The sequence below is a fragment of the Drosophila takahashii genome, chromosome 3L (genome assembly GCF_030179915.1).
Source record: "Drosophila takahashii strain IR98-3 E-12201 chromosome 3L, DtakHiC1v2, whole genome shotgun sequence".
NCBI lineage: Eukaryota > Metazoa > Arthropoda > Insecta > Diptera > Drosophilidae > Drosophila > Drosophila takahashii.
Window position 1 is genome coordinate 11899566 of NC_091680.1, and position 12479 is coordinate 11912044.

Below are 12479 nucleotides of genomic sequence, written 5' to 3' on the forward strand. Positions count from 1 at the left end.
TTTCGGAGCGAACGGGATGGATGGCCTGCGAGCGGGATAGAGTCATTTTTGAGTAATGGCCGCTGCTGCAATGCATTAAATTGCCCATCGATTTCACGGGCCAGCCGAAAAACCTGCTGGCCGCATTGAGAAAATGGCCACCAGGCGAGCTCAAATTTTCCACCACTCGAAGTGTAGCCGATAAGACTGGGACCCCTTGACAATCACTACGAGTATAGTAGATACGATACGTTACCCCTACGACCATATAGTTTTGCCCCATAGTTACTGCGTCAATCAATTAGCAGATAGGCCAAACCAAGCCCGTCGGAGGCGATCAGTCGATCATTTTGAGTGGCTTAGGTAATGGTTAACATGGCAACAGTGGATTGGTAGTTAACTGGATATACGTGCACGGATGAAGCAATTAGCAATATCATTAAAATGTTTTACTTAAGGGTTTACAAATTAGTAAAATTTTAATAATATCTTAGAAGTAGTTAAAAGGTTTTAAATAAATTTTTTTTATTAAATAAAAAAATTTCAATTATAAAAGGTAATTGATTGGGGATATTTGATCGTAAATCAATCCAAGAAACCGTGTTTAAAATCTGAACATTTTTTATATTAACTAATAAACTACAAAAGCACCCTTTTATACATAAGTATTTTTCCCCTGTGTAGATATTACAATCGATCGATCGATCGGGCGATCGTGCCAGCCTTGCACGGCTAATATTGACTGAGACTGTCTAATTATAGCGCCCAGCCCGGGCTCAACCGTCTGTGCCTACGTGATTGTGTGTCTGTGTCACACGACCAGCCCGAGATCCCAACCCCAGTTACACAGCGCCCCCAAAACCCTCGAGCCCCCGCACTCCGAAGACCACCTCCCACCGGGGCGTCAGGTGGTGATAAGAAAAACCACTCGACACAACTCGCGGCGAGCACAACAAAATAATTATTGATAAAAGCGGCTCTACGACTATGTGTACGTACATGTTGCACAGGCAAACAACACAGACCCGGGGCGAAGGAAGAAAAAAAACAACAAAAAAACTACAGCGATTCATGGAAAATTTTTTCAACAACTCGCAGTTCATTGCTTCCCCCCCGATGGGCGATGGGCGGTGGGTGTACGGTATATGGTCGGTGTCGGTGTAAAAATAGCATTATTTAGCAGAGAGTAGAGAGTCCGCTGCGAGGCGCATTCGTCATGGCACACGCAAAAAGTCATGCCCCTGCCAGCTACCTAGATATAATCTATTTACGTGTACGCTCACCTATCTCTATGTGTACGCCCGATAAGGACGGCTGACGTTCCCCCCGTTTCGAAATAAATACATATACCATATATAACCGTGGAGAGCACGGGTTTTGGATCTCATGATAAGACGGCGGCCAGGGGCCAAAAACTGGGAAGGGGGTCGGTGGGCGGAACAGTCACGCTCCTTGTGATAAGAACTTCGGGGGGACTTGGTCAATTCCCCAAGTGTTATTGACTCGCTGCCACGGAACGGCCCAGCACTCAAGTGGGCTCGACTGCCAAAGATAAACAAAGCGTTTCGAGGTGGGTGGGGGTGATGTGTCAATAGGGTGGCCAGCCGGGTCTGCAGAAGTCATCGATAAGTCAAGATAAAGACCACGGTGATAAGAGCCCTGATATATCTAGAAATGAAATCACTCTGAAAGGGATCCCAGGTTTGCAGCTCATAAATACTAACTGATAAAATGTTTTTTAATAATCATTTTTGGAAACAGCGTACCACATAGAAATATTGAATAAAAAATCAAATTCGACTTTAAAAAAATTAATCAAAAGTAACCACAACACATAATGCCAAAATTAAAAGTGCTTAATTTCAAGCAGTAATTGTAGTTTAATGACATAATTGTACGGATCCAAAAACCCGATGCCTAATATTTAAATGTTATTACCTCTGCTAATTAATCGCTTAAAAGTGCTTTTTAAAGCAATAATTATAATAATATCGTCCAGCTTAAAAGGTTTTACTTAACATTTAGATCAGTTTTCGCGGAGAGCTAAACACAATAAAATGAATAAAAAAGTTCTCGCTGCCTTCGTTTTAAGTACATTTTTGATCAGAGAAGTACTAAGTCATCTAAAATATGTAAAAATCATTTTAGCAAACTTTATTTTTAGGTCCATTCGCTAGTTGAGTTTACAAACATCAAGTGTGAGTCTGTCGATAAAGATTTTATGAACTTCGAGTATTGTCGTTTGAAATCTGTGAACAGAACCTACAAATACTTTTCCTTAAAAGCCAATCTCTATCAAATTCCGGTGACCAAAGTAACGGTATGTTTATAGAATAGAAACTTAATATTGTATAATTTATAAAACCTTAACAATGTGAATTAGGTGAATCCGGCGCTCTATAAACGTTTTAGTGGCTATCGGCCTTTCCTATATAATATAACGATTGATGCCTGCAAATTCCTCGCTAATCCAAGAACCAATCCCGTTATTGGTTACTTACACGACTTCATAAGTGGCAGGTCAAATATAAACCACTCCTGTCCCTACGACGTGAGTATACACGAAAAAACTGACACAAACCTTTATTGTGTGTATTATTTTTAATATTTCTAGCATGACATTGTGCTGGATAGGATAACAACAGATTTTACAAATCACAGATTAACCAAAATCCTGCCTTTTCCGGAAGGAGACTATATGGTTAAAGTGAGGTGGATGGCGTATGACATGACCCGAGCTGTGTTTCAACTGTATTTTTCCCTGTCGTAGAAATTTGTGAATGTTTATTTAATAACATAATTAAGTAAGTGTAGGCACTAAAATAAAGAGAAAAGAAAAATATTGTATTGGAAAACCTGTGGGCTAGAACTGAAGAAATGGTATTTCCCTTGTCGAAGGTAATGGAATTTGAACAATAACTTAATTTCCCACTCACGATAACTAGCAAATTAACCAACTGATTAAACCTTATTTACACCTTCTGCAATTGATTGCTGAACTTGACAAAAAGTCACCTTTTTCTGCGCCGCAAGTCACGTGGTAGGTCACATGGTTTCTTAGATAGAACCGCGTCTCCAGTTTAGCACGCCGTACTAAATAGATACCAGGAAGGCGATACCCCCATCGATAATACTGCGGCAGCTGTGTAGACCCAAAGACCCAGATAGCCGAAGGTCCGCAGCACACACAAGTGTGCCAAAGTCCGGCGCAAAAAGGTGTCTGCCATAAATTCTAAAGAACAAAAAAAGTGCCCACTCTGCAGTGCTGATTACACACGGCACTCGAGGAGTCCAGGAGTCACAATAAATGAATATTAATAATCCGAGAGCTACTAAAAATAAACCATCAATCATGAGGCCAATCGACCAGCCACTTAATCTAATCGCATCTAGTGCGGCGTCTAAGTAAACAACTGGAGTACGGACGCTAATTAGGCAGTCGAATGTCATAAAGCCAAGAGGCACCGGCTCGAGGGGCTTAAGTTTAGACGATTTCTTCGACGGTCGACCCCAGACCCATTCCAAAAGCCACGATCCAAGAGCCCCACCACTCGACTGGCTTCTTATCAAGACAATTGAGCGGTTGACCTCGATGCGCCCCGCGGGTGGCACTAATGTCTGGCGATTGATAAGCCGCCTGAGCTGAGCACCCAGCCCAAGGCAGTTCCGCCTTCTGTAAGAACCCCTCGAACTGGTGGCAATTTCAGACCCTTGGCATCTGGTCTTCAGGAAGTAGTCGTAGTGACAAATCACGAGTGGCGAGTGAGCTATGTCAAGTGGCGGGTTCCGAGAACGCGGACCCGCTGATTAGTCAGATGGAGAGCGAAACCTGTCGGTTGATCGGGATCCAAAGATCAACGGGAGGTGCCTGCGTTTCCAGTGAAACGCTGATTGATTTCTGCTAAACGGAAATGCTTTTCCCTAGTTTTCGCTGGACAGCCCCCCTTCCCATCTTAAACAAGACGTTTTCCGTATTCTTAAGTCCCCGAGTCGGGCGCTTGACCTTTGGCTAAAATAAGGCAAGTCTGGCACGAGTACGTCGCTTCGCGCTAATGATGATTACCATAACGAATTCAGAGCCCGACTGATCAAATGACTGAGTGACTAAATGACTGACTGACCGACTGACTGATCGATCGGCGTTGTTTTCTCGCCGGCACGAGCTGCCAGCACGAGCAGCACGCTCAATTGGGGCTGTGGCTCGTGTTGCTGATTGCCAGCGGACCGATCACCGATCACCGTCCGTCCGCTGACCGCCCCTGTGCCCACCCACCACCCTCCCCCCGGCGACCGGCCCCCCAAACGACGCCCTCTGATAATCATCTCGTGCGTCAGCAAAGCCCGAGCACTTTAGACTTGGAGCCGGTACTGCGGTACAGAGCCCATGATATGTCTGTGTGATGATGCCTTGGCTTGGCGTGCTCCCAAGTTGAGAACTGCGCCCGAAAACCCCCCCTCCCATATGTATATCACCGTCCACTGAACGGCCTATTGTCCATTCACTAAGCAGCAAATTAACGCAGGCATTTTTATAGATTTGAACTTTCTAATTACCCGAGAATGTGTTTCCTTGGGTGGGCCGATGTCTTTTGAATACACACACTCGGCCGCGAACTTCGACCAATTAATTCCGCGGTATTCATTGAGTTTTAATACATTCAGCGAGAGGCCTAAATTAAGTTCGGGAAATACTAAAACACCTCATTAGCTGTAAATTCACGTTCCCCCGGCCGACTCACGTTCTCATTCATATTTATGCTTACATTCAAATAGGTAAACTGGAGCAGAGATATGATTAATGGCGGTATTGTAGGAATTTTCTTTAATTTTTACTATAATAGTTAATTTATTATAACATTAACTTAATTTCAATAAAATTGAAATTATTTTTTTTAGTGTTTTTCTTGAAAGAATAAAATACAATATATTAAAGAGTCATAAAATAAAACATTGAAAATAAGCTATTGTTTTTTTTGTTATTTTAAAAATGATAAGCCTAAAAGAATAGAAATGTTCATTGGTTTTTCCCAGAACAGTGCTATCTCTTTAACATATATTATAATAAATCAGTAGCTGTGGAATGCGTTTTGTTACTTGTATTTACATTTAAAAAAGCCAAAAAAATATATTATTTTAATACGAAGGTGCCAAGTGCCAAGTACATTTGAGCTGTCACGTTAGCCAGCAATAATTCAATAAAAACCTAAGTACATTTGCGAAATGTTCGTTGTTTGCCGAAGCTATCGCCGCTGTTTGCCAGTGGCAACTCGTGATAATTTGTGCACCGCCCGGTGGCTCCGCATTCAAATTGGAAACGCCATCATGCTCCATTAACCCCCAGGCAACCGCCCTGTCCCTCCCACCAAAAAATGAGGAGGTGGTAGAACGATTGATCGTTGATTGCGCGGGGGTGGGGAAGGCGATGGGCGAAGCGCTTTCGCGATCAATTGCACGTCGCTCGCTTAAAAGCGCTCGGCGCTCTATCGCCCGCTCGCTCGCTCGCTATTGGCCCCCATTTGCCGTCGACGCCGGCAGCGGCACGTGCCGCACAATCTTAGCGAGGTTCCATTGCTCTGGCCCGCTCCGCCTCACCCTCCCTCTTCCCCTTCCCCTTCCCCTGCCGCTGCCCCCTGTCCAACTGGCTCTCCGTTTCCGTCGTCGCGTTGTTTGTTGTTTGCTCATGAGCTTTTGTTATTTTTCCACCCGTTGATGACTCTTGCTCTGTCGCCATGCCGGATCGCCCGGCTATATTCCCCCGTATCCCCCTCGCAATCTCAACTTCTGGTGCCGTCGCCACTGACCACACTGGATAACTCTGTTTCAGTGATGGGTAGAGAACCGCAAAGATATTTAAAAAAAAAATATTTGTATAAAACTCGATGTATTTGTAACATATAAAAACACACCAGAAAGTAATACTATAAAGTTTCTAAAGGTAACCTCATGTCTGGATATGTTAAGATCAGTTATGTTTCAATAGTTTATAATTAAGGAATAAGGATATTACTTTTATACATTTCTAGGAAGAGAACAACCATATTTTTGTTAGTTTTAAGTGCTGAAAAAAGAGACTAAATATTAATAGTAACTAAAATTAACTAAATTTAAGTACTTAAGTACTTGACTATCTGAACTTTTTTTCTCACTTAGTACGTTGTGGAATCCAATCTGATTTTATGGAGCGGGCGCGTGTCGAGATTAGCATGATACTCTCTTTCCGTTGAGCACCTTAATGGGTCACTTTGTTGTGCAATTTCTCCCGAAACGTTTTCCCCTTTCCAGCATAAATATTTTCTTTTCGCTCCCCTTTCTTTTTTTTCGGTTCGCTTGCGTAATTCGCGGGTTAAAGTGTCTTTATGGGCGTTACGTAAGCGTTGCTTTGACTTTGGATCGGAATTCCATTTCAGTTGACATTGTGCATTTTTTCGATTTTTCTTTTGCTCTTATTTGCTGTGACTTGAGAAGTTATTGATCTGCAATCACCCTACGTCGAGCTTTAATGGCAGAAACTAGAACCATAAGTCGAAAGCTATAAGACTCTTGACCTATTTGTTGGTTTATTTAAATGCTTGTGATATTGCATAATTTTGGTGTAAATTTCACTATTGTGCTGAGTGAAATATTAGACGGAATTATGGGAGAAAATTGTTTGTTTAAATATTTTAAAGAAAATTAATAAACAATTTTAAAAAATAACTATTTTATATGACTTAAATTAGCATAAATAAACTTTGACATCAATTAATTTTCTAGTGAATTGTCTAATGTAATAAATAACGTAATAACGTAAGAGTGGATATTACACAATAAGTATCGATGATATAATGACCTTCGTAATAATATAATAGGTAATACAATGATAGATTATAAAGTAATTAAAACAGATAGCTCTTAGAAAATTAGTTTGCTATTTCCGTTACTTTAAAAAGTGCTCTAAAAGAAATTCACAGGTAAGTGCTTGAAAATTCGTCATAATGCGGTTATCCCCAACTGAAAATGCTTCCTCGGATTTCACGAGTTCTTAAACGTTTTGGGTTCAATAATACTTTTACGTAAAGCAATGGCAAAGGAAAAAATACAGAAGCGTGACGCTACACGCGCGTATTTAAGCCGAAAAAAATACAGGGAAAATGAAGGCAGTTCTACGGACAAAAAACTGAGGAGCTTCTTACGCAAGCTTCTGCACTGACCAATTGTCAACTTGGCTCGCAAAAAGTCCACAAAAAAAGTGTTGATATTTAAGATTTGTAGAGACACGCAGATCATACATAGCACGCGTTTGCGAAACCCTGAAACAGAGTAAATAAAGACGCTCGAAGTTGTGGACTTTTGGCAGTCAGTTTGCACTGAGCCATAATTACCAAAACGTGCCACGATTCGCAGCTTCGACGGATCTCCTCCGAGAATTCAATAGTTTAGAACCCAAGCGCGTTTCGTTAACTACTAATCGAAGTTTAGTTGGCCCAATCACTCACGCTATAAGTACGCAGAAAAATAGATCTGAAATAATGGGCAATAATGGAAAAAAAAAACAGAAAATGTGCGAAGGAAAAGATATCTATTTATAAGAAATGAAATTCATTTACCCAAACTATTTATATATATTTATTTTATTATTTTGTATCGAATCGAACTTTTAGCAATTAAAAATTAATTTTGCATAGTTCGAGTATACATTTTTTTGTGTGCAACAAAAGCAAAGCTCATAAGCTTCAATGAACAAATAAAGTGGAACACACACGCGTTAAACTATTTACATACTCTTGATTTATGAGGCACTTTATCTGCTTTTGCATGCAATTCTGTTGGGGGAAAACCAGCACGACTCGACTTCCAAAGGGGTTGGCTGCCCCCTCCCCAATTCACATCCACTCCCGATCCCATTCCAATCGCAGTCCCAATCCCCTGCCAGTGACACCTGTTTGTCAGTTGGCGGGTCGGCTGCATTATCATATTTGAGTATCGCCCGGTGGCGGCGTTTCTAACATCAATCAAACGCCCACACGGCCACTGGCCCATTCCATTGAGCTAATTGACAGAACGTCGGCTGCAAATTAAATGTCGGAAAATAGCAATTACCTACAGTAGATATTCACCTGAATAAAATAACAGTAGATTGGGATTACCTACATTATAAAGGTATAGATTGTTTAACTTCATATTTCATACTATTACAGTACGCTTTAGATTTATACTTTTACTTGTATAAACTGGCAATCCCTGATGATCCATTAAATAAAATTAAATACAAAAATGTATTTTAATTTGTAATAATTGTTCTATTATATTTTTTGAAAATCAATATATTGAAATTCCGAAAATATATATGAGAATAGAAATATAGTTTCCTATAAACGTATTCATTATCTAATGGACTTTCTGCGAAAAATTCCACTGAAATAACCCAAAATCTGTGAGTTCACAATAGAAATACGAAATTGGATCTGATCACAATCTGGATTGCCAAAAGCTGCTCGAATTGGTTAATTTGAGATGCAAATCTGGCCTAGGAAACTAGACCCGATTCGCGTTCTCAATAGACAAGCCAGACTGTGGGCCATTATCCATCTATCCACATGCCCGTATACCATATACGGAGTGTGCTGGGAATGTCGCCGCGAATTCCACGAAGCGGAATACAATCAAATGGAATAAAAAAGGTGGAAAAAAAATAATAAGCCACAATGAAGCGTGTGAATTCAGCTGCAGTCGCGTGGACTATGACGGGCTATGACAAAAGCGCGGCGCGTGTGGTTCCGAGTGGCTCGGCGGTTCGCCGGCTCAGCGGCTTAGAGTGGGGCCCGTCCGAGGCACCACCACCACCACACCACCGGGGTCTCCAACGGCATCTCCGACTGGTTTTGTCTCAACGCTGTTTGCTTTATTTTCCTACCTTTATTTATGATTATTTTTAACTCTTTTTGCTTTGGCAAACACGCGCTCGTTGGCTAATTTTTCTTGTGGCGGACTCTCGGGCTTGCTTTCTTTTTTGCGGCGGGGGAATTCCAGAAACATTTCGTTGCCTGGTCTGGTCCCCCCTTTTGGCCTTTGGTGGATATAACATTTTAATGCCAAACAGCCAGACAATCGACGACGGATGGCACAGACTCGACACGCTGCAAATTCTAATTAATGACAGTTTTAGACATTTTTGAGCTAGACGGCGCCAAAGACAAAGCCACAATGAAATACGAAAAAACAGACTTTAAAAAGCATCATCTAAAAAATCTTGGCTTTCAGTGTGTGGTGTGTCTGTGTTTCGGACGTAGATTTGAGGCTCCAGGCGATGTCTGGCCAAAATCTGTTGAAAGAGGCAACGGATCGGATGATCATGTTATAAAAAGAAGGGTTTTTCTAAAAATAAAAGAGAACTAATGATCGATAAGTTGATTCTCAGTTTGTCTGCCGCGCGGTATTAAAAGCTTAGCGATGTTTTCATTTTGTATCTTTCAAATCCATCAAAAACAAATCACTTAAAGTCGGTTAGGAAGGTTCATGGTATAGTGGCTCCATAAAGTTGTTTGTCAACTTGGTTCCATAATTTAAAATTAGTTAGGAGTCGAGGAAAATAAAAATAATATTAAAGGATTGTAGTACGAAAGTAATATTTTATATGTTTAATCAGTGAATACTCTAATTTAAATAAAATTGTAAATAATCTAGGCAATAGGAAGTGGGAAAATAGCATCGTAAATCCACCCTAGTTCCGTACTAAAATCCAATCGTAATCCCATTCAGTTCCGCATTGCAGTCCCAATAAAAAATCACTGCATTGCTCAGTGATATTCCGAGATTCCGAGAAGAGCTAAGCCGCCCAACATCCTGCAATCGCTGATCCGCAAGAATGCCAGTCATGGAATTAAGTCTAATGGGAGTCACTACCCAGTGGTGATTCACCGCCGGCCAGTTGGACATTGGGCCGTCGTCATTAAGGTGGGTGGGTCGTGGGAGCGCCGGGAGGTGGGTGCCGTTCGACAAGGTCGTTGCGTCAGCGTTCCACGATGACGTCGGTCGGTGTACTTTGCTCCGCCGGGTGATTGCATGTTGCCGCCGGTGTCTCGGCCTCTGTCTGTGACAGGTTCTCGATCTGGTTGCCGTTCCAGCGGTTTCGACGGGTAACCACATCGTCGGGCTGCCTGATAAGCTGTTTACGACGACCGACGTCTTGGGCCTCGGCAGACAATCAGTCATATATTACTATATATATATACAGATGTACATGTGCTATAGCATGCGGGCGGCTTATCGGAGTGCTCACTGTGCGAGCAGGCGAATGGTGAAATTAACGACTCGTGCTCCGCACTGCAGCGCACGTAGACGTCTTCGGCTAGAGCACTGGAAAAAATAAGCAATACCATTTAATTAAAAATGTTATATATGCTTGAGATTAAAATTCGATATTTGTATTAATATTTCAGAATGTTACATTTTATAAATATAACTTTTGAAACTAAAATTAAATGGTATATTTTTGTAAAGAGTGAATGAAATTACAAAAGACCTCAGCAACAACATTTATAAAAAAAATTAAAAACAAGAAAGGAAGCTAGCTTCGGCCAGCCGAAGCTTATATACCCTTGCAGATCATTCCTATTAATTAACAAATCGCAAAAATGTTCAATTTTCTAATATTTATCATTAATTTTCCGATGGTTCCTATGACAGCTATATGATATAGTCGTCCGATTTTGATCAAATTAAAATTGAAATTCGGAATTATTTAAAAAGAGTCATATCCTAGAGTAGAAGATAATACAATAAAAACCAAAGAAGCAAGAATTTATTTCCTATTACTTTTCCATTAATTTTCCGATCGTTCCTATGGCAGCTATATGATATAGTCGTCCGATTTCGATAAAATTAAAATTGAAATTCGAAAATATTTAAAAAGAGTCATATTCTAGAGTAGAAGATAATACAACAAAAACCAAAGAAGCTAGAATTTATTTCCTATTACTTTTCCATTAATTTTCCGATCGTTCCTATGGCAGCTATATGATATAGTAGTCCGATTTTTTAAATAATTAATTCGAAATTCAGAAATATTAAAAAAATAACATCCCCAAAAGTAGAAGGTAATATTTCAAAAAACACCGAAGTTAGAATTTTTTAAAGTTTTTTTTTCCGATTGTTCCTATGGGAGCTATAAGATATAGTTGTCCGATCCGGTCGGCTCCGACATATATACTACCTGCAATAGAAAGAAGACTTTTGGGAAAGTTTCATCCCGATAGCTCAAAAACTGAGAGACTAGTTTGCGTAGAAACAGACAGACGGACAGACGGACAGACGGTCAGACGGACAGACGGACAGACGGACATGGCTAGATCGACTCGTCTAGTGATGCTGATCAAGAATATATATACTTTATGGGGTCGGAAACGTCTCCTTCACTGCGTTGCAAACTTCTGACTGAAATCATAATACCCTCTGCAAGGGTATAATGACAATTAAGCTCCTCAAAACTGTTTAACCATCAATAAAAATTTTAATATAAAATATAACCGGTACAATAGTTTAATTTTTTATTCACTGTGTACTTGTACACCCCGTCAAGGAGTACGTGGTGCGGTGCATGGGATCCGCGGTCTCTTGGTTCCTTATCTGACTACCCGGGCCGACTTTAGTCAGCAACTAAGGGCTAGGCCAACACTTGTGCTTTCAATGCTTGTATGTGGGTCACACCGCCTCGACTTTCGATTAAAGACTTTGACGTCAGCAGCCGGGTGCCGGAACTCGAGGTGGAATCAGCCTACAGATCGTACGATGCATGCAATCAGCATGATTTCGTCTGGCAAATCGAATCGTACACCCACCCACCAAATATCCGTTCGAATTACGGATCTAATCGCGTGACACCATATAAAATTTACTTTTTTTCGGGGCTCGACTCATTTTCGGATGGTGATACTGGCCACATTCCCAAACCAAGGGTGCTGAATGTGATTGCTAAAATTAAAATATTACTACGGTACTACCCTATCAATTACTAACAATCGATAATGCGCATTCGTGTGACCTTATAAGGTGCGATTCGTGTTTTGCGGAACTATTTAATAGGCTTATCAACGTTACGGGACTTCATACGGAGCATTTGTAAATGATGGTTTACTGACTAATTGCTAAAGTAATAATAATAATCTCAGGAAATGACTTTTTGGTATCAAAGTAAAGCACCTATATTTCAGGGCTTTAAGGAAAATGTAAGTCGAGTATTTTAAGTTACACTCGGAGCAACTATGACTATTTTAAGCTCTTTTATGTCTTAACTTGGATCATTATATGCAAATAAAATAAATCCTACAATTTGGAGGGGCATTTCACAAATTCAATTTATGGATTGTGCAAGTGCAATTTAAGGCAATTGCGCAGATTAATAGGCAGTGTGCATAAAAGAGCGACGACGAAGAGCAGGCTCTCACATTCGTGAAAGACTTCAGTCCAGGAGGTAGTGCATCATATATCCTCGGAGCGTCAGATCTCCCAGAAGGAGAAGAAGG

The 12479-nt window shown here is 40.8% G+C and overlaps 1 protein-coding gene across 1 annotated transcript; it reads left to right on the plus strand.

The window, feature by feature from the left end:
- Positions 1-945: 945 nt before the first annotated feature.
- Positions 946-2798, plus strand: LOC108054132 (uncharacterized). The gene is made up of 4 exons (XM_044395994.2): positions 946-970; positions 2144-2299; positions 2363-2530; positions 2594-2798. The coding sequence occupies exons 2-4, from the start codon at positions 2201-2203 to the stop codon at positions 2747-2749; spliced, it is 423 nt and encodes a 140-aa protein (XP_044251929.1). The 5' UTR covers positions 946-970; positions 2144-2200; the 3' UTR covers positions 2750-2798.
- The last annotated feature ends 9681 nt before the right edge of the window (positions 2799-12479 follow it).